Below are 22,554 nucleotides of genomic sequence, written 5' to 3' on the forward strand. Positions count from 1 at the left end.
CAAACTTTATTCAGCTTAAGAATTACAGTACCTTGAAATCAACTTCCAAAGGCATATTTACGGAACAAATCATAGGAGACCCATTTTTTTGGATAAAGAGAACCAAGTGCCTATCAAATATATCCATATCTTCAAGGCAAACATCTGGACCGGCATGAATGACATCCTGAAAGAAGAACAAAAATTTAGCCTTTCAGCAAGTATAAACTATACTACGACCTAATTAACAAACACAAATACTGACTATATGGTTAAAAAACATAATATTAAGACCAGTGAACATGATACAACATAAAGAGATAATGTTTATTGTCACTTGAGATGCATGATCTAAAAGGCGCAGCTTGAATTCAACTAGTGTAAAGCCAGCCAAACCATTAGATAGCATTCAACATCAAACATAACCAGGCACAGGCCCTTTAACGGCAATTCTTAAACTAATTACAGACAAAATAACATACCAAGGCACAACTAATATGCAACAGGTATATAAAAAGAACAAAATACCCATGCAACAGATTCACATAAAAATTGCTATTCTTACAAATGGAAACCCACTATGTCTCATGAAACTTCAGGAGGCACAAAATGTTGATGTTGGACACATCCCAGCATAAACTTTAACACATCAATTTAAGGTCTTCTTACTGCCTAGTGCCTAGATGGCTAGGCACCTAAAAGCCCTAGCTGGGGCACAGTCGAGACTCAAGAAAAGGAAGAAAAGCTAAAAAAATAACTGTAAAATATATAAAATAAACTTGAACTTTGAAAAACAGTAGAAAAAAGCTCACATATCAAAAATTTGAAACCGATTTATTTTCATGTAAAAACCAAAACAAGAAAACAGCTTGGGCCTTGGGGTGCTTTCCACTTGAGCAGCAGTCCAGACACAGCTTGGTGCAAGGCTTGCATCCAGGAAGATTATGCTGAAACCATGTGCAACTTTTCACTATATAAGAACCACATGCTTAAAAACTGGAGACAGGTGTCAAAGTGCCAGTCACCTCTAAGCTTCACTAAACACACCCATGAAAATAAGTATGCAACATTGGTCACAAAATGTCTACCTTATGGACACCTCCTTGCAAGTGTCCAGTTGTTTTATATTGTTGAAATAAGAGAGAGAGAGTCGTTTTTCTTATTGATCCCGTAACCCTAATCTCAGATTAAAAGAGATTAGGGTAAAGACTACATATTTACAATTTCAGTCCACTAAAATATTAGAAAATAATAAGTAGTCCCTAGTCCACTTTATAATATTACAGAAAGCCTCAAATTGACTCTAAAAAGAACTTTAACACTCCCCCTCAAGCTGGAGCATAGTTATCAATCATGCTCAACTTGTTACATCCTCTCAAGAAATCTCCAATGGAAAGAGCCTTAGTAAACATATCAGCTGCTTGATCTTCAGAGGAAACATGAATTGTGCTAATGACTCCTTGTACGAAGTCTCGAACATAATGGCAATCCACTTCAATGTGTTTCGTCCTCTCATGAAAAACAGGGTTATTTGCAATATAGGTAGCTGCTCTGTTATCACAATACATCTTCATAGGAAGTTTCACTGATATTCCCAATTCTAGAAGAACTGATTTAACCCATGACATTTCAGCAGCCGTTTGAGCCATTGCCCTATATTCAGACTCGGCACTCGATCTAGCAACCACATTCTGTTTCTTGCTCCTCCAAGAGATAAGATTCCCGCCAATAAAGATGCAAAAACCTGTAGTAGATCTCCTGTCATTTATTGATCCTGCATAATCAACATCACTATATGCTTCTATGTCCACACATTCTCCTTTTTTGAACCATAACCCCTTTTCGGGGGCCGATTTCAAGTATTTTATCACCATTAAAGCAGCCTCCCAATGAACTTTTCGAGGTTTCTCCATGAATTGACTCAGCTTATTTACAGCAAAGCAGATGTCTGGACGAGTAATGGTCAAATATAAAAGTTTTCCTATTAGGGATATGTAAGAATGAGAGTCAAAAGCCTCTGATTCATCATTGCGCATATGAATTCGAGGATTCATAGGAAGTGTAGCAGGTTTGGCTCCCAATAACCCTGTTTCCTGCAGAAGATCAAGAACATATTTCCTTTAAGACATCACAATCCCTTTACTACTACGAGCCACTTCAATACCAAGGAAATAACCAAGATCTTTTGTAACAAAGTGTTTTTGTAGAAACTCCTTTGTTTGAGCTATCTCTTGAGCACTTTCTCCAGTGAGGACAATATCATCAACATATACAATCAATATCACTATACCAGAAGTCCCTCTCTTGATAAATAACGAGTGATCAAGCTGAGATCTTTGAAATCCACATTTAAGTCCATTATAATATGCACATAACTTTACCATGGCATGTACTACGTGCATGCCTATGACAACATTAAACTATATAACAAATTCCAAGGTGCCATCAGCGACACTTTCTTTCATTCAAGAATGTCTTCAAACTTCCCTTATAGCAATAGCTGACGAACTTGCTAACTTATGTGTCAATATCACAATATCATCAACATATACAATCAACATCACTATATCATTATGGAACCATGCACGGGGACTTTGTTTAAGTCCATAGATAGCCTTTTTTAGTTTGCATACCTTGGAACACTCCCTCTGTCGTTCAAAACCAGGTGGTTATGCAATGTTCCCAACATTCTTGTCAATTTGTTATCTGTCAGCAGTATTACCAAAGAGTTAAACTGTAATCTAATTTTCTCTGCTGATTGTTGTTTACTGCAGGACTTGGGAACGGGGCAGAAGATTGGGATTGGTTCGGTTATTGATGGCCTCTACAGACTGCCCGTACAAGTTGCTTCTGCTTTGATTTCAGCCACCAGTGGACAGTTGCCTGGCATGGAGGACAGATCCATCATTATGCGTTGGCACGAGAGACTTGGTCATCTTCCATTTCCGTTGCTTAAAAAGTTGTTTCCTAGGATGTTTCATTCTGTTTCTTTGGACACCTTCGTCTGTGAAGTGTGTCAGTTGTCTAAACATGTTAGGGCCTCGTACCTTATTTCATTCAATAAAGCCAACCGTCCTTTTGCTTTGGTTCATTCTGATGTTTGGGGTCCTTCGGGAGTACCCACTTGTCGTGGCTTTCACTATTTCATGACTCTTATTGATGACTACTCCCGGTGTACGTTCGTGTATCTGTTGAAAGAACGTAGTGAAGTTCCCGACATTGTCAAAAACTTTGTGGCATTTGTTGAAACTCAATTCCAGACCCCTGTTCAGACCCTTCGTACTGACAATGCTCGAGAGTATGTCTCCCAATCCCTTGATGACTTCCTGCGAAGCAAGGGTATTATACATGAAACATCCTGTAGCTACACACCTCCTCAAAATGGTGTGGCTGAAAGGAAGAACCGTCATTTGTTAAATGTCACCCAGGCCATTATGTTTCAACGTCATGTCCCTAAGCGGTACTGGGGTGATGCACTTCTCACTAGTGCTCATCTCATTAACCGTATGCCTACTCGTGTGTTGAATGGTCATTCCCCTTATTCTGTTTTGTGGCCTACTCAGAATCCCTGGCCTTTGACCCCTCGAGTGTTTGGGTGCGTTTGCTTTGTCCATGATCATAGTCCCACTCTCAAGAAACTTGATCCTCGGTCCATCAAAGCGGTCTTTTTGGGGTATTCCTCCACTCAGAAGGGATACAAGTGTGTTGACCCTAGCACTTCCAGAGTATATGTCTCCAGGGATGTTACCTTTCATGAACATGTGGCATACTTTCCTGCGACTCCTCTTCAGGGGGAGTGTCTAGGTGACAGAAGGGAAGAGTATTCTTCGCATCAGTTGATTCAGTTCATGGATTTCTTGGATTATAAAGTTAGTTCTCCAAGTGTGGAAGACGTTGTCAGGAAGGACAGAGACAGTCAGATGGAGGGGGGCCCTGTGGAAGAACAGCAGTCTCGAGGTCACTTATTTGGTCAGGTTTACAGCAGGAAGAAGAAGGATGTGATGGAAGATGTCGATGTTGCCAATCCCAATCTTCCCAATCTTGTGACCTCCCCGGATGATCCAAGTCCAATGAATGAAGAACTTCCCATAGCCCTGCGCAAGGGCACCAGGTCATGTACTTCTCATCCTATTCAGAGATTTGTTTCATATGCTAAACTCAGTAAAGACTACAAGTGCTTTGTTACCTCTTTATCTGTGGCTGTTATTCCCAGGTCAGTGGAAGATGCCAGGAAGGATCCTAAATGGCTACAGGCCATGACAGAGGAGATGGACGCCCTGGAAAAGAACAGTACGTGGGAGGTTGTTGACATCCCCAAGGGAACTCACTTAGTTGGTTCCAAGTGGGTGTTTAATGTGAAGTACAAACCTGATGGCACTGTAGAACGCTATAAAGCCCGCCTTGTTGCTAAAGAGTTTAGCCAGAAATATGGGATTGACTATCTTGAGACGTTTGCTCCCGTGGCGAAACTGAAGACCGTAAGGGTCATCCTAGGTCTTGCAGTGCAGAAGAAGTGGAGCATGGACCAACTTGATGTCAAGAACGCCTTCTTGAATGGTCACCTTGAGGAAGAAGTCTATATGAGCATGCCGCCTGGATATGCTCGGAACGGGAAGTGTTGCTATCTCAAGAAAGCTTTGTATGGTCTCAAGCAGTCCCCTAGAGCGTGGTTTGAAAGACTAAGAGTTGTAATGAAGACTAATGGGTATAAACAGGGAAATGGTGATCACACCCTCTTCATCAAGCAGAGAAATGGTCTGGTGAACCTTCTACTTGTATATGTTGATGATATGATTGTCACAGGTGACGACGAAAGGGAAAAAAGGAAGATGAAGGAAACGTTAGCTGCAGAATTCGATCTCAAAGATCTGGGCAAACTAAGGTATTTCTTGGGAATTGAGATCGCGCGATCTGAGACTGGGCTTGTTATGAGCCAAAGAAAATACACTCTGGATCTTTTAAAAGAGACAGGTAAACTGGGATGCAGGCCCTTTCTTACCCCAATGGAGTCTGGCACAAGAATAAGTATCAAATCTGGGACTATCTTGGATGAGGAAGGAAAAGGGAGGTATCAGCGGCTGGTTGGTAAACTTATTTATCTCACTCTTACTCGCCCAGATATTACGTATGCTGTGGGTGTGTTAAGTCAGTTTATGCATGCCCCTACTGATTGTCATTGGAAAAGTGCTGAAAGAGTATTGGGATACTTAAAGAATGACCCAGGGAAAGGATTGCTCTACACTCGACAAGATCGACTAAGTATTGAAGGATACTCTGATGCCGACTGGGCAGGATGCACAGATACTAGGAGGTCTACCACAGGATACTGCATCTTTCTTGGAGGTAACCTTGTGGTCTGGAGAAGTAAGCGACAAGAAGTTTGTTCCAGGTCCAGTGCTGAGGCTGAATACAGGGCGGTTGCTATGGGGGTTACAGAGATGCTATGGCTCAAAATTCTTTTGGCAGATATTGGGGTTAAAATGGAAGAGAAGATGATGTATTGTGACAACAAGTCTGCTATTAACCTGGCAAATAATCCGGTCATGCACGACAGGACGAAACATGTGGAGATCGATCGCCACTTCATACGGGAACGTATAGATTCAAAGGAGTTGATTCTGCCCTATATGAAGTCTGAAGATCAAGTTGCAGATGTCTTAACTAAGTCTTTATGTACATCTCAATTTGAGAAAAATGTTAGCAAGCTTGGCATGTTTGACATGTATGCCAAGCTTGAGGGGGAGTGTTAGAATATATTGTAATGGGGAATCGGGTCCATATCTGGACCCGGTCCTATGGGGCACGGATACCGAGGCAGGCTCGGTATCCTAGGCGGCACTCTTTCTCTCCCTCCTATATATTCTTCACTTACATGTAATTGTTGAGTTAAGTGAATGTTATTTTCTCTCTCCTAGGGTTGCGGTTTGCCCCTAGGTCAGAGCTTCCCCGTGGTTTTTCACCTCTTTTTGAGGTTTTCCACGTATACTGTGTGTGTTTTCTCTACTCTCTCCTTGTGGTTCGTGTTTCTACACAGTGCACTAAAATATTAGAAAATAATAAGTAGTCCCTAGTCCACTTTCTAATATTACACAAAGCCTCAAATTGACTCTAAAAAGAACTTTAACATATATGTTACTGCATATATAATTGCAATTGTTATCACATAAACCAATGTAGCCAGGAGTTAAAAGTTCAAGATTTTACTTCCTATGTTTCACATGAAACATTGGGCTCCTTATTCTTGGCAAATAGTTGTAGCTTTGGTGTTAAACCAATATAGAGCATGTTGCATTTAGACGATCATAGAATCCTTTGTTTAATGTTTTAACTTTTAAACCAAAGTCCTTATACCCTTGAAGCAGTGGCAAACGAAAGATTAGCAAAGTCATACACAGATATAGATGGAGCATGTTATTAGTTATTATTTATTAGATTAAACTTATTTTATGCAGTCAAACAGATGTCATGCCTCAGGCACCCAAAGAAGTGATGTAGATTGCAGAAGTTCTGATAGTAATTCTAAATCTAAGTTAAAGAAAGAACCATTGCTGTCACGGGATGACTCCTTCAGTCCGTGCAGCATGGCAAGAACCTAGTTGTCAACCTTCAAACCACCGAAAGGGACGCAAAGAGCGTTTTGGAAAACAAAGTGCATAAAAAAAAGATTGTGAATAAAGAAAACTCACAATATATTCATCTTGGAAAACTTGTACATCACGAGGGAGGTAAGAAAAGGAAGATATCTCAACTTTACTTACAAGATAGCCGAAGCCGCATACAAAGGATTCCAATGCCGACCACCCAAAACATAGAATCCCCACACATGACACTTAGACCGGTAGGAGGGTACTTCCTTACAAGTAAACAAACATAAACAAAAGACTCAACATAAGCAAAGTGAGTACATTGCAAAACAAAGCAAAGGACTATACAAACTCTTAGACACAAAAGAATATGCTCCCCACTTCAAATCAAGCGTCGTCCTCGGCGCCAACTCGTGGTAGGCACGGACTTCGTTTGGGTAGCGCAACTTCAACCGAAATGCATACTCCCAGGTAGGTTGCTTTACATCCGCCCACTTGACAAAATATTTCTTCGGCTCTCCAAGATAGTTGATCTTTTGTCGAAGAATTTGCTCCAGCTGTCTGTCGGTTGCGTGCTTACCTGTAGGGGCCCTTTGTAGGATTGGCTCCCGCTGTGGCTGACTCCGCACCGAATACTCGGCATTGGCATAGAATGGCTTCAGGTTGCATATATGAAACACTGGATGCACCTTGAAGTCTGGCGACAGGTCTAGATTATACGCTAGCTTCCCAATTCTCTTTGTCATGGTGAATGGCCTTTCATACTTCCGAATCAAGGCACGATGTCGCCCACAAAAGATGCCCGTGCGATCAGGATATAGCTTCATGAGGACTTGGTCTCCAACTCGAAGTTCGGCCGGTCTTCGATCTTTATCAGCGCACTTTTTCATCTTCTTGGCAGCCTTCTGCAAGAATGCCTTGGCGAGTTCCATCTGTTCATGCCAGTCTTTGACAAACTGATAGGCAAATGTAGGCCTTCCTTTCTCCTGAACAGCAAGAGTGTGCAACATCAAAGGTTGTTGTCCCGTAGCTATTTCAAACGGACTATGCCCAGAAGTCTCGCTCTTTTGCAAGTTATAGCAAAATTGGGCAACATCGAGCAATTTCACCCAACTTTTCTGGTTTGCGCTGACGAAGTGCCATAAGTACTGTTACAACAAGGCATTGATATGCTTTGTCTGCCGTCTGTCTATAGATGGAAGCTGGTGAAAACCACAAGTCTGATCCAAGCAATCGAAATACTTCACACCAAAACTTGCCCGTGAAGCGAGCATCGCAGTCGTTCACAATGCTCTTTGGCACACCCCAGTGCTTGACTATGTTCTTCACAAAGAATTCCACCGTTTTCTTTGTTGGGCATACATTGAAGTTGGGATAAACGTAGCATACTTTGAAAACCTATCCACAATAAGGATGGAGTTGTAGCCATTTACTTTCGGTATGCTCACGATGAAGTCCATGGATAGGCTTACCCATGGGCGTTTTGGAATAGGCAATGGTTCCAGTAGGCCGGCAGGCTTCTGATCTTTCCCCTTATCTTGCTGGCAGATAAGACAAGCCTTCACGTAGGCCTCGACATCATCTGGCATCTGTGGCTAATAATATCCGCGTTCAAGGAATGCTAAGGTCCGATCCTGGCCAGGGTGGCCAGCCCACAAGGTATCGTGCCACTCCTTTAAAAGCTCCCGTCGAAGGTTGTCCAATCGTGGCACGAATACACATCCGCCTTTGGTGAGAAGGAGCCCGTCTCGTAGCCAGAACTGTAGAGTCTTCCCTGCTTCAGCTAAGGCCACCAAGTGTTGTGTCGTCGGGTCCTGCCGCATCCCTTCGCAAATGTGCTCGAGAGCACCCTCCAGTTGTACTTCGGAGGACTCTACCCGAGTTGTCGCAAGTTTCACCTTTCGACTCAACGCATCAACAACAACATTGGTCTTCCCTACCTTGTACTCTAAAGCAAAATCAAACTCGGCCAAAAATTCCTGCCAACAAGCTTGCTTCAGAGATAGCTTATTTTGTGTCTGGAAGTAGCTTGTAGCTACATTGTCAGTCTTTACGGTGAACTGAGCTCCCAACAGATAGTGTCTCCATATGCAAAGGCAGTGCACGATTGCAGCCATTTCGCGTTCGTGCACAGTATAGCGCATTTCCGCTTCCTTCAACTTTTGGCTTTCATAAGCAACCGGATGACCCTCTTGCATCAGTACTCAGAAGCATCTGTATGGACCTCAAATGGCTTCGAGTAGTCAGACAACTTAAGTACTGGCTCTTTCACAAGAGCTCTTTTTAGTTCTTCAAAAGCTTCCTAGCAGATTGTGTCCAAGCTCAAGCCTTGTTCTTCTTCAGCAAGTCAGTGAGAGGAGCAACAATCAGAGAATACCCCTCGATGAACCGTCTGTAATAATTTACCAAGCCAAGGAAGAACCGCAATTCAGGCACTGTCGTTGGCGGCTTCCATTCCTGTATGGCTTTCACCTTCCCCAGATCCAATCACAACTGGCCACAACCTACAACATGGCTGAGAAAGCTGATCTCTTGTTGGCCAAAGAGACATTTTTCACACAAAGATCATTTTCCTTTAATACCTGAAACACCGTTTGCAGATGACTAACGTGCTCCTCCATACTTCCGCTAAAAACCACGATATCATCACGATAGACCACCACGAACTTGTCAAGGTATGGGTAGAAGATCTTGTTCATCAGTGTTGAGAAGGTCGCTGGGGCATTAGTCAACTCGAATGGCATAACTAGGAATTCATAAATACCATAACGAGTGACACAAGTTGTCTTCGATTCATCTCCTTCAGCTATCCTGATTTGCTAATAACCCGATCGAAGGTCCAATTTTGAAAAGATCTGTGCATTGCCCAACTGATCGAATAGGTCAACAAAAAGTGGTAACGGGTATTTGTTCTTGACTGTTACCTTTTTCAATGCATGGTAGTCTATGCAAACTGCAAAGACGCATTGAGCCATCTTGCTTTATTTGGAATAACACTGGCGTTCCGAACGGTGCCTTAGACGGTCGGATGAGGCCTGTTGCCAACATCTCATCGAGCTGCCTTCGCAGTTCCTTCAATTCGGTCGACCCCATACGATAAGGAACCATGGCTGGGGTTTAGCTCCAGGGACTAGTTCAATCTGATGATCGACTTCCTGTCTTGGCGGTAATCGTCTTGGCAGTTCAGGTGGCATTACTTTCTGAAACTCTTTCTACAAAGGAGCTAGGGCTGGTGGAAGAAGAATTGACTTGGCTTCTTCTTCTGCACGGATGGACACGAGGAACATCTGTTCTCCATGTCTCACGCCTTTCTTTAGTTGCATAGCAGACAACATAGAATGTGATTTTCCATTAGCATAATGGCAATGCACTGTGTGTGTGCAGTCAGGAGTGCTAATGAGTTGAGCTTTGGCAACATCATAACATCCTGGCCTCGAAGAAACTTCATACCAAGGATTACTTTGAAGTCATCTAGGAGAACAACTGAGAAGTTTGTACTTTGTAGTGTCAGCCCAACTCCCAATCTGGATGGCTACACCCTTTGCTTCTCCAAGGATAGGCCTCGCCGCAGAGTTCACTGTCTTCAAGGTTCTCTATCTCGGCTCCAACTTCAATCCCAATCTCTCAGCCTCTTCTTTCGAAACGAAATTGTGTGTTGCCCCGGTGTCTACCATGGTTGTAGTAGACTTGCCCCTCAGAGTAATATCCATGTACATCAGTTTTGTATTCACCATCGTGTTTGATGCTACTCGACTCTGTACAGCATTGAGCATTTGAACGGCTCCCATGCGCGATTGCGCTTCTTCAGCATTGGCCTCTGCAACTGCAGCATTAACTTGCCTGTTATCTTTTATTAGGTGCTTTGGACACTGCCTGTCGAGGGGTGCCTCTCCAGAACCAACAATTTACCACTTTATTTTGGTAATTGTTGTTCTCACGAAATAAAGGCTTCTTCTCGATTTGATGTTGGGTCGATGATTCACCTTTATGGTCCCGTCGATCATCCTTCTTTCCTCCATGGTTGGGTTTCTTCAAAGGCTTGAAGGTGTTAGTGTAGCTCTTGCGCTGGGTATCGGCCAGCGCTCTGCTGTTACATAAACATTCTCCAAAGTCTCTGGATTACACCTTTCCACTTCGGATTGTGCCCACGGCTAAAGTCCCAAAATAAACCAGTCTATTTTATCTTGTTCCTGCATATCTAGTACATCTAGCCTCTGATAGGTCCTCACATAGTCCCGCAAGGATCCTGTATGTTTCAATTCACCGACCATTTAATAAGCATGGCGTCTCGCATTCGGGGCCATGAAGTAATTCCTTAACTCTCACTGAAAATCATCGAAAGTGTCTATTGTGCAGATCCCCTTTTGAATGTCAAGTTGTTTTCTTCTCCACCACGCCACGACATCGCCCTCAAGCAACATAGCTACAGTCTTGACTTGAAGGTCGTCCCCCACAACGCCTTGTAGGTCTAGGTAGTATTCCACTTAGAACAAAAAGTTGTCGATCACACGACTATCTTGATTTCCATTGTATTTTGCTGGCCTCTGAACATCGACCCTTGCTGGTCGATCGTCACCTCCATCTACAATAACTTGTCTGTTGTAGTGTGTGGTTCATTGCCTGAAGTTCCTTGACTTCAGCTTGCAGGGCGGTCACTGTGTCAGTACGTGACCGATTCATGGCCATAAGGTCAACCATCTGTTCCTATAGGGTCTTCGTTTCGTCCCACATTTCCTCAAAGGACTCGGCTTCATTGCCCCATGCTTGTTCACCACTTCGGCCAGTTCTTCCTGACCGTGGGATGTGCCCATCTCGTGGGACTGGGCCACTCCCTTGCCCTTGGCGCTTCGCAGATTGTATTGAGTCGCCAGGACGTCCTCTTCGATCAACGCTCGTCGGCATGCTGTTCTATACCGACTCTCCAACCGCTTCCACAGATTGAGCCGAACGTGGCTCTGATACCAGTTGTCACGGACTGACTCCTTCAGTCCGTGCGGCATGGTAAGAATCTAGTTGTCGTCAGCCTTCAAACCACCGAAAGGGGCGCAAAGAGCGTTTTGGAAAACAAAGTACATAAAGAAAAGAGATTGTGAATAAAGAAAGCTCGCAATGTATTCATCTTGGAAAACTTGCACATCACAAGGGAGGTAAGAAAAGAATGATATCTCAACTTTACTTACCAGATGGCCGAAGCCGCATACAAAGAATTCCAATGCCGACCACCCAAAACATAGAATCCCCACACATGACACTTAGACTGGTGTGAGGGTACTCCTTTACAAGTAAACAAGCATAAGCAAATGACTCAACAAAAGCAAATGGAGTACATTGCAAAACAAAGCAAAGGACTGTAGTCACTGTACAGACTCTTAGACATAGGGGAACGATTGCAGTGTCATGCACAAAGGAGATACAAAGGAGCAAACAATGCCCATATAGTTGTAGCCTATCTTGAAATGAACCAGATGTACTGTGGCCTATTCCAATTGAAGGAAAATGAGCATTGTCCATTCACGCATAAATCCAGTACATCATGGAAAAGCCAAAAAGGAGAAGAAAAGATCTTACATGGTAATTGGTAAGTCATATTCTTTCTTGTTACATGAGAATACAAGAAACTCATTAGCATAATGCATTAAAGAAAGGTGCCACCATATCATTCAATTCAATGCAACATGAGAAATGTAGACATTGAATATTCTTTCTGAAGAGTACCCACATTGGACTCAATCAATATTTCCCAAAGGAAACTCAAAAAAGATAACCAATTGGTACTTTTATGCACTTCTTATGCCAATAAAATGTTACTTTAACCAAGAGTCGCCAATGCTTCCTTGAAGGAAAACTGCCCATAATTTTAAATTTCAGAAGGCACCCTAGAACTAGGATGTGTATTTAATGACTGTACAACATGGTCATGGCTAACGTGTTTTCTTTAAGTGGCCATTTATTGAGTTGAACAGTCATACATGTAGATTCTTTGCAGGTCAACCAAACTTTGATGATGTTTGGCTGACCCCACAGGTTGCAATTTCTTCTTCTTTGTGACCCTATTTCCTCTAAATAACCCCAAGAAAATAATTCACGAGAACATGCAATTTCAAGGTTGCTAAGGCATTTGAAAAGTGGTTATGCATCCACCAACAGATTAGAAAGAACTCTCTGAAGCACGACTGCAAAATGCAGGCACCTGCCAATCACCTGACGGGAAATTTGCCACAGCACACCTAGCAATATGATAACCTTCAGAAGCTGAAGCTTTATCCGACTGAAAGTTTGTGAGGACATAGAAGTACCCATGGTGGTGCTCCAGAAAACACTGCACACCATATTCACGTTTCTGAACTAGTTGCAGCCCTTCTTTCAATTTGGTTGTGCTAACCACATACACCTGGGGATGTGACAAATACTGCATCAGGAACAGCACAACCATATACACGACCTGCATTTCAATGAGAATAATTGACAGAGAGAATAGATGCAGGTAAGTTGACTTCCTCGGATGAAGTCCTTGAGTTGGAATTTATGGTAACGAACTTGCCATCTTTTGTGCTTGTAACCTCAGTGCAGTAGTTTGAATCACTTTCTTCAAATAGCAAAGTATCCACATTATTTGATCCCAGGATCGAGTAAAGTACTCTGTCAACCATAGCAGCAAAAGGTGACCTCAGTAAATCATTTAAGAGCCAGTCAGCCAATGCAGTAAGAAACACAGATGTTACCTGTAAGGCCTTCGAGTCTCATCTACTACTGTGTACATCAAGGCATTACTGTCTTCAGCCCATGCCACGCTAGCAACCCCATGTGCACTTGATTTTTCAATAAGAGAGCCCATTTTTAGATCTTTTATCCAAAGAGTGAACAGCTCTCTACCATCAATGTCCAGCGTATAAGCAAGGAAATTATGATTAGGAGAAACTCTACATGTGCCGACATGAACATAACCTGTGAGAAATTGCATGAGACTATGACACCATACAAGAACTAGATACAATATGTGACAAATTTCCATATTGGAAACAATGATACATGTCTAAAAAGTGTAAAACATTGCATGTGTACCAAAAAAAAAAAAAAGAAAAGAAAACTAGATGAGATACCAATACATCACATGATGTGACAGAAACATTTCATACACAGCATTCAGAGAAAACTAAAAGATGAAAATACATTTCATGCACCCTTATATGACATTCAGCATATGCTAGCTAAGATAGTATGACATAAAGTATAAAATGGATAAACAAGCGATCACAAACTAGATATTTCCAACAGCAACAGTTGATAGTTTAGTATCCAAATAACCATGGTTATTTTATTTTCATCATCGCCACCAATATCATGATATTTTATAAAATATCACAATATTAACGTTAAAAAGAGAAACCCTAAAAATGTGAAATACATGTTTTTTAAAAACGGGAAAGTAAACTTATAGTGTTTTATGTCACTTTTTTGCACTTTTTTGTTTTTCTCTTTCTTAATGTAAACATCATCATGGATTCAAATTTAAACTTAAATTAAGTTACTTAAATTAAATTATTCATAATAATTTTTATCATCATTAAAACATCATTTTTTATTATTTTATCTAGTTTTTATTAGTTTTCAATTAGTTTCTCACTTATTTGATTTTACCTATTTTTTATATATTTTTCATTTTTTAAAAATTTGATGATAGTTTCCGAGAAAACAACTCTACTGAAAAATACTCAAGAAAAGCCTCACCGTTAGAAATCTGAGAATGATATTCATGACAGTTCTTTTCATCTCTGACAATACCATTAGACAGAAACATTCTTGCGATCTGATAAGGTTCTAATTTCTTCAGTTATAGAAGGCAGTTCAAGCCTAAAAATTGTATACAAAGATAAGTACAAAGATGCACCAGAAAGCTAAAATCTTTAGTACACAACAGCTACTAAGATCTTTCAAAAGAAACAGTTTATGCCCAACAAAAAGCAATGATACAAAATATGGTGATACTATTGACTTGTCCAGATAGGAAAAAATAAATTAAGAAGAGACGTGCCATATTGTTCTGCAATTTCATTCCAATCAAGCAGTATTTCTTCTTTGTGATCTCCTGCTATTAACCCCAAAATCATTTTCACAAAACCACCATTGCTCTCAAGTCTCCTACAAAGTATGGGATATTCCTTTCCTGTCGGCACCCTTTGATAATATAACCTGAAAAGACAGAAGCAGTGAAAACAGTAAACATACTTAGCCAGTCGAAAAACTTCTGAAAAATACTAGTTCTCATCCTTTTTCAAAGTTGCCTTCCATGGACAATTTGCAAGTTAGTGTGATTTGTTCAAAAGTCGCAATTACTTGTATACACACACACACACACACACACAGAGAGAGAGAGAGAGAGAGAGAGAGAGAGAGAGAAAGGGATGGAATATTGACTTAGATAATTGGGTACAATTTGGTGTCTTCTTTTTTCTTCAGTTTTTTTTACCTTTTTCCTAACCAAACGGCCGTCTAACCCCTACATGGCTATAACCCCTACATGGCTACAACTGCTGCAGGCATGATGTACAGTGTTCGTTTGGCAGAACCGAGCCAAGCTATTCATTAATATAAACCTCAGAATGGGCTGAATCGATTCGGCCCGCAAGGTTTTCGGTTCAATTCCCAGATTCTCGTCAGCTCCAGCCCAGACCAGGGTCAAAGGATTAGGTTTGATGCAGACACATGACCCAAACCCGAAGTCTCGGGCATGGCTGTATAAATTTCTGAATCGGATGCCATGGATTTCTGGATCAACCAGTAACGGCTATACCTGACCCGACTAACACCTGGATTTGTGTTTGCCGCTTGGATATAAGAAGTGATCCAAATCGGAGAAGTACATTCATATTCATTTTTCACAACAGACCTCCGATGTCCGATAGATTTTCCGGAAACTACATTCCTTCACAGTACCATGAAAATCTTATGCATCTTATCGAATTAGGATCAACGAAGGGAAAAAAACAAAGGAAGTAAATCATGGCTCTCATTCGTCATTTTAAGATCGGCAAAGACCTCGATGGAATCTCTCGTTTATGTCGGAAACATGATCGAGAATGGCTTTAAAAATCGAAAAACAAATAGCCTCGCAATATCTACGTCTAAAACGGCAGACGGCAGATTCTCCTGCTTGCAAGATTTTTTTAATTCCTGATCAAAAACCCTAAACCCCTCCTCCCCTAACGCCCCCCCGCCACCCTCAAAACACCACACACAGACAGAGAGAGAGAGAGAGGGGCGCGAACCACGGGCCGTATCGTTCGGGAGGGGTGGAAATCTCAGGCGGCATTCGAGCCTTCATCTCCGTGACGAGCTTCCTCTGGAGTCCCGCAGTTCCCGCCATGAAGGCCTCGGCGTAGGCGTTCTCCTCCTCCAGATGCCTCGCGAAATCCGGGTCGTCCGTATTTCTCATCCAGTTGTAGGGATCGTCCCACGACCTGCCGTGCGCGGCCACGCGGAACGGGATCTTCTTGGGCGCCGGAGGCCGGGGAAGGAGACCGGCGAACCGGCCGCCCAAGCAACGGGCGGCGGCGGGGGAAGAGAAGAAGCAGGCAGCAATGGCGGGAGGGATGTGCTTTGGCGGGAAAAGGAAGGAGGAGCAGGGCAGCTTCCCTCCGAGCCCCAGTCTGAGGAGACAGCCAACCATGGCTGGGGAAAGACCGCCTCGCCTCTCCGGCCGAGATACCGCCGAGCCCACTACGAGCTGGCGAAAGTCCGTTTCTTTAACGGGGAGGAGCCCTTTGGATTTTGGATCTCTCTACTTGGAGACCCGAACCATAGTTTGAAATTTTAAAATTTTCGTCCTCGGCAACGCTCGTCACTGGAGGGCATGAGAAGCCGACAGCTCATAATTCGGAATACAACAGCATTGCCAGGATTCCACGTTTAATTCTGTCAGTTACATTAAAAATTTCAGATTTACTTTTGCATTTTATATGGCCAAATTAACATTCCACCCAAAGTTTTGATTGAGCAGAGGATTATGATCCACAGTCTTGTCCTGGAAAGAGTCTCTCCCCCCTCGCCTCTCTAGAGTTTTGGGCTTCTTTGGTGCTCAGGGAAACAGTTGAAGGCCCCCCTTGCTCCTTGGAGAGTTGTGGGCTTCTTTGGTGCTGTGTGAAGAGATGGATCGGTACTACGTGAAGAATAATAACCATGAGAATTGAATGGCCAATCCCAGCTACCCTCTGCTCCTTGGGCATCCCCACTCACAGTTGGATTAAGCAATATCTAACCAGTAGGATGGTCAAAACAACTAATCGCTATATTTAAACCTCTTTACAGCCCTAACAATTGGTTAGATCTAGTGAACCAATTTGTACTGGTGGTAGCCAAATTCAAGTTTGGAATCATTTCCAGACCAAAACTCCTAATCCAACAAGGCTGAAAATCCCAAGAAAATGTATCCTCACATTCATATTTGGGTAGAATTCTGTTTGGTTTGTCGTTGGAAGGAAACCTTGATACAGAGTCGAGCTCCAATCGTTAAACGAATCCGAAGCAATAATTTGTCCTGAATGAATCAAACTAATGATTCAGTTGGATATCTAACTCGAAGACAGAGTATTGACAGCCCTTGCATGCCAAAGGACATGCTTTTTCACTTGACATCAAAAGAATAGCTTCATTAATTCATAAAGTATGCACAAATCATGGACTTGGAACTAGTCCATCAACTAAAGCTTCATGTTTAGCTACACGGAAAATCCTAACACCTTATTGTGATTTAAAAGCACAACTGATGAATATTTGCAAGAGATGCCTCTGCAGGCGGAATGGATTCTGTGCCAGAGGCTTCAACATACATTGCACGCTTTGAGCCCTAGATGATTCTGATCCAGCACCATCCTCGCTTGCTAAGACCTGCGAGTCAAGATCCTTAGTTTTAACTTCTGATAGCATCATAATACAACAATGGCAGTTTAATGCAACAATTTAATGGCCTGAATCTTAATTATGGGCTGGAGATTAAATCTAGTTTGGTCCCGTCCATGTTCAGGCGGAGTAACTTGGAGTTAATGTCCAGTTTCCCAGGAAGGGAATCATGAAGGGGTGCTCCACCATACTTCAGGTTACTTACCAAAATCTGAAGATCAACACAACAGCATGTCTCCAACCAGTCATTTCTTTCACTTTTAAGTCATTTTGAAAAGTGCATACATGAGAGAAACTATACAACTCTAGGATATACACATGCAGTCATCATCTAATCTCAATTATTCAAAACTTGAGCACTAATTTCATGAACCTACACAAAGAACTCCAAGTTGTTTTGTCACAGAAGATTAAGAATGCTTTCATCACCTGTGTAGAGGACAATGGAAAACAATAATTGATAATAGTACCTTTTACTCGAAGAGGCATTCACAATACTGTCCAGGTCATCATCATCATCAAAACCACCACCATCACCATCTGAGAAAAATAGCACAAAAATGACTTTAACAATAGCAGTTGGAAACCCAGGTGACTGACAGTACAAAGGTCACTCTTGTGCAGCACAAGAAAAGATAAAAAAGGGCATTAAATAACTCAATAACAAGTATGAAACTAGTAAAAAGTAGGGCACCTACAGATGATATGAGAAGGAATCCATGGATAATAAAAATACAAGATCACAAAGTGCATGAGAGCCTCAGAAAAAATAAAAAAGGCATTAAAAAACTCAATAACGAGTATGAAACTAGTAAAAAGTAGTGCACCTAAAGATGATACGAGAAGGAATCCATGGATAACAAAAATGAAAGATCACACATGCATGAGAGCCACTTATACTGAAGACAGGCCAAACATATCAAAGATCCCAACAAATGGTAAGAATTTGCGCACCTGCTTCCTCATCACTGCTTCCCAAATCTCCCAAAAGAAATGCGTCCAGGTCATTCTCTGTAGGCACCTTACGCTGGCTTGATGACTCTGATATTTCAGGATTAGAAGGTGTAGTTACAGGTTGATTTGCTCGTGGCGTAACGTCCTTGTCCTGCTCTGTGGATCTGAACTGTACTTCATCCATGAAAGCTTTCTCATACCTAATTATTATATTATGAAAAAAAATGATAGCAGATGTAAGATGCGATTTTTAAAATCTCTATGATCTGGCGCATGAAAAGATTTCTTAATAAAAAATAATAAAAAGGCAAATAAAGGAGAAATTGTGCACTAGAGAAGATTTCAGAAATCAAAGATGGCAGAAGTTGTTTCAATGTTATCACAATTGCAACGAGGCCTTCAGAACCCCTTGTTCAAGTCTTGCACATTTAGATTTCAAAGGAGTTTGTTCCAGTAAACCAAAGTTATATCAATTATCCAGTTCAGCAAAAAAATCCACATGAATAAATTACATTTAGATCACCTCAAAAGGTTAGGAGTTTCAAGCATTTGAGTATGGTGTAAAATTTACAGATTTGCAGAAAGCTAACCCAACCAGAATCAAATAGGTCCAGTTAAGGGTCTAGGGTCTGTCAGGAAGGTCAGCAGAGCAACAGTCTTGAGCTAGACAGCTTAGATCATCACATGCAAGGTGATTTGCCTCCAAGGACCTAACATGCAGCCACTAGATAAATGAGAAACACTTACGGTGCAACATGACTTTGTACAAGTGTGAAATATATTCTCCAAAAGCATCTCTCTTTCATATGGCGTGGACACAGCTCATATCTGAAATGAGAAATTTCCTGCAAACAGCCAACATTAAGAATATCAAAATCTGAAACACAGGCACAAACTCGGCCTCCAAAATAAACTCAAAAAAGGTACCTTGCAGTTAGTTTAATGACACTGACAAGCAGACATAGACACATATGCCCACAGATATATAAAGATAAAACCAGCAATTGGTCGGTCTGACAAGTCACCTAGTCAGACCACTCACTGGTTTGGTAACGAGTCCCATGCCAAGGACAAGTTCCTTGACTAATTACCTGCCTACGACAAAAAGTCAAAATGCCTAGTCAGTCATTGACGACTAGGGTCTTTTAGCAACTTTGTCAACCTGCCAACTTCAGATTTTGGCACCAAGCATATCATAGATGTACTAGAACATTATATATGAGTGCCATATAAATCACATTTCAGAGAGAGAAAGAGAGAGAGAGAGATGAAGTGAAAACACAGAGTACTGGATATCTTGCAGTATGAACATGAACACAAGCATCCATGCCCGACTACTGCTACTGGAGGGACATTCACATGAATGCAGGATTATGATACTACAAGAGGGATATTCATCTTCATGAAGGACTATTATAATTTATACTAGATATTATCATCCTTTGCCACTTTGTAGCCAGTCTCCTTCGTGATTCAGTTCCCTGTCGGGCTACCTAACAGCAAGTTTATAACCACTTTTTACTGTCAGCTTTCATGAAGTCTGTTTCTTTGGCTTAAAAAGTTTATTTTTTCTTAATAATTTCTACTTTTCAGCAGCATCGACACCAGGAACAATATATAGGTTATAAGGAGACTGCATCTTTTTAAGTTCAATAGACCAAAAGGAACTAATGCACCTTAGTAGCAACACGCCTAAACCTCATCAACCTAATAACTGGAGTTAAGCAAGCAACAATGCTGGGAAAACAATTGAACATCTCTCCATTAATGAAGCAGGCCATAGATCCTTTTTTCCTTCTAAACTAAGTGTTCCTTTACTATCAGTTCCACGTGAAAGAGTAGAAAGATTTTTCTTTTGTGTCATGGGTGGAAATATGGAGGGAGGTTCTGTGCCTGATGTAATTGTAGCTTGCAAAAGGAAATCCTTAAATACACATATGATGAGAGAGGATCAGCGACCAACTCATGAAGCTGAAGATGAAGTAAACAAATGAAAAACTTGAAAAATAATGATCACCTTGACAGTAGAAAGCACAAGAGTAGCATGCCTTGCTTGCCATTCTGTCAAATCCTGTCTAACATTGGAAACGGTGGGTACATCTGATGCTTGTGGTTCATCTGCAAACAACAAGAAAGTGCTTAGCTGAAATAACTTAAACATAACGCTTAAGCAATATGTTGCAAACAAATTTCCGACCTTCTTCCAAACTATGACATTAGGACACCAGAATCTACACTCATGTGCAATGTGCATGCATGTAATGGAACATTGCAACATGGTATTTTTCAAAACTTAGGACAACCAGAATCTAACCATATGTGGATTCAAAGATTTCACAATCTAGAACAACCGACACATGAAAATAATCGCAAGTACGAAACATCAAACAAACGTTAAACCTTAAACCCAGATGAACATAAAACAAGCAAAATATCACAAAAATAGACAACTAAAATCAAGTAGAAAATGTTGCTTATATTAGCGATCGTTTGCGATTTCCATGCAATGACCGTCTGCATCCACGTCATGACATGCGTCATGGGTGAAATGCAAATCCGAAAAAGATGATGACATAATAATAATATTAATAATAATAACAGCATGATTTCGCGGGTAATTTGCTTCCAAGGATGCCATGTTGATAGTAGGAAGGGCTTCCAGAACCTAATTCGCTCAACATGAGACAAACACTTGAAATTGGATATCCTAAAAGTATACACTTAAGAGAACTTAGTAAGTATTGCTTCCATGATAACAACAATGTAGTCAACTTGTCACATCCGACCTGAGCACCATAACCCTCGTTGACGAGAAAATTAAACAGCGAGATCTGTGTTAACGAACTGGAAAGGCCTCCCTTAAGTCCAACCAAATACTAAAATCACACAACGCATAAAGGAAGGGCAAATGTACAGTTGGCATGGAAAGAACTCTAATTAATTTTGTGGTCTCGGATCTTCGCCAGTTAACTTCCACAATCACTAGAAAAAAATATAAACCACGATTTGAGATCAAGAACTCATTTCCATTTCAAAGACAATTATGGAAAGCACCCACGGGAAAGCAATGCACATCACAGCATCACAAGAAAGATCGATGCGATGAAGTGGATCGGATTCTCACCTTCGAGCGGGAAATCACGGAAGGTGCTGATAGTGAGGCCCTTAACGAACTCGCGGAGCTCATCGGTGATGCCGTACTTCTCGAGGTCCGGCGGTGGAGCGGAGGCGGGCGAAAGGGTGGGGATCTGAGGGGTGATGCCGTCAGCGAGGGTCTTGATCTGATCGGGAAGCTTGAGGGCCTCGGCCTTGATCAGATCGGCGCGCTTGGTGGCCTCCACTGCAAATTCCTTCGATCGCTTAGCCGTCTCCGAGGCGATGCCCTGAGATAGCTTCGCCGCCTCCTTAGTCAGCTCCTGTGACCTCTTTGCGGCCTCCTCTGCCAGGCTCCTCGCCTTCTGCAACCAGGAATCCATGGTAGAAACCACCCCGCGAGAGAGAGAGGAGGGATGGTGAGACACCCCGCGCGAGAGAGAGGAGGGATGGAGAGAGGGGCTTCCCTCGATTTCCGATATTTGGAGAAATTTGAAGAGTCGAACGCCAAAGATGGAAAATTGTAATGAGGGAAAAGCTAATCACCGTTTCCCTCTCCCGGTAAAATCCCAAATTTGTTTTCGCAAAAACGTCCTTACGTTATCATCATATGTCCGAATAGAACCCGTGCCGTTCCCTGCACATTTTATAAATTGACAAAAACTGTCACTGATCAATACAATGTCACTCATCAGTACGATCATTCCTCCTTTGTGTTATTTATTGCGAGGTGTGGAAATAGCTGCACCCGGTGTGACCTGGGCACCGGGTCGGGTGGCCATCGGGAATTCGATATCGATCCGATTTAAGTTAAGCCCAAAAAAGCGAGATCCGGGCCAGCCCGGCTCGACCCGGGTGGATCCGATAAGCTGGGATTGGGCTTGATAATATTTTTTTTTAATTTTTATTAATTTATATATATATATTTATAATATTTTATTGTAATAATTATTTCAATGTATTATTTTATATTAAAAAATAATTTTTTTAAATATAATCAGGCTCGGACTTTTGTTTTTCGAGTCAGGTCGACCCGAACCTGACTCGT

General features: G+C 41.8%; 2 protein-coding genes across 3 annotated transcripts in view; both read right to left on the reverse strand.

Annotated features, from left to right (window-relative positions):
- LOC116251241 (uncharacterized) overlaps nucleotides 1–16,296 on the reverse strand; it is a 29,128-nt gene extending 12,832 nt beyond the window's left edge. The window contains exons 1-6 of the mRNA XM_050076871.1: nucleotides 15,830–16,296; nucleotides 14,596–14,753; nucleotides 13,286–13,508; nucleotides 13,060–13,202; nucleotides 12,754–12,953; nucleotides 32–166 (exon numbers count right to left, since the gene is read on the reverse strand). Of these exons, the coding sequence (XP_049932828.1) occupies nucleotides 32–166; nucleotides 12,754–12,953; nucleotides 13,060–13,202; nucleotides 13,286–13,508; nucleotides 14,596–14,753; nucleotides 15,830–16,230 (1,260 nt within the window). The 5' untranslated portion in view covers nucleotides 16,231–16,296. The remainder of the gene's footprint in view (nucleotides 1–31; nucleotides 167–12,753; nucleotides 12,954–13,059; nucleotides 13,203–13,285; nucleotides 13,509–14,595; nucleotides 14,754–15,829) is intronic.
- Nucleotides 16,297–17,188: 892 nt separating this feature from the next.
- Nucleotides 17,189–22,026, reverse strand: LOC116249650 (uncharacterized). 2 transcript variants are annotated; one of them, XM_031622833.2, is made up of 6 exons: nucleotides 21,538–22,024; nucleotides 20,431–20,531; nucleotides 19,161–19,258; nucleotides 18,414–18,613; nucleotides 17,930–17,999; nucleotides 17,189–17,447 (listed from the first exon to the last, which is right to left on the reverse strand). In XM_031622833.2, the coding sequence occupies exons 1-6, from the start codon at nucleotides 21,887–21,889 to the stop codon at nucleotides 17,441–17,443; spliced, it is 828 nt and encodes a 275-aa protein (XP_031478693.1). In that variant the 5' UTR covers nucleotides 21,890–22,024; the 3' UTR covers nucleotides 17,189–17,440. The 2 variants fall into 2 exon arrangements, with proteins under 2 accessions (XP_031478693.1, XP_031478694.1); XM_031622834.2 differs by lacking the exons at nucleotides 17,189–17,447; nucleotides 17,930–17,999; nucleotides 18,414–18,613 and having other exon boundaries at nucleotides 19,157–19,258; nucleotides 21,538–22,026.
- Between the last annotated feature and the right edge of the window lie 528 nt (nucleotides 22,027–22,554).

The sequence above is a fragment of the Nymphaea colorata genome, chromosome 3, assembly GCF_008831285.2.
Source record: "Nymphaea colorata isolate Beijing-Zhang1983 chromosome 3, ASM883128v2, whole genome shotgun sequence".
NCBI lineage: Eukaryota > Viridiplantae > Streptophyta > Magnoliopsida > Nymphaeales > Nymphaeaceae > Nymphaea > Nymphaea colorata.

Excerpts from the sequence above, each read along its gene's own strand:
- LOC116249650 (XM_031622833.2), bottom strand. The coding sequence starts at position 21,889 with ATGGATTCCTGGTTGCAGAAGGCGAGGAGCCTGGCAGAGGAGGCCGCA. Across the intron at positions 18,614-19,160 it reads GTACAAAGTCATGTTGCACC|GTATGAGAAAGCTTTCATGG; the intron begins GTAAGTGTTTCT and ends TATAATAATTAG. Across the intron at positions 18,000-18,413 it reads AAGCAGTGATGAGGAAGCAG|ATGGTGATGGTGGTGGTTTT; the intron begins GTGCGCAAATTC and ends TATTTTTCTCAG.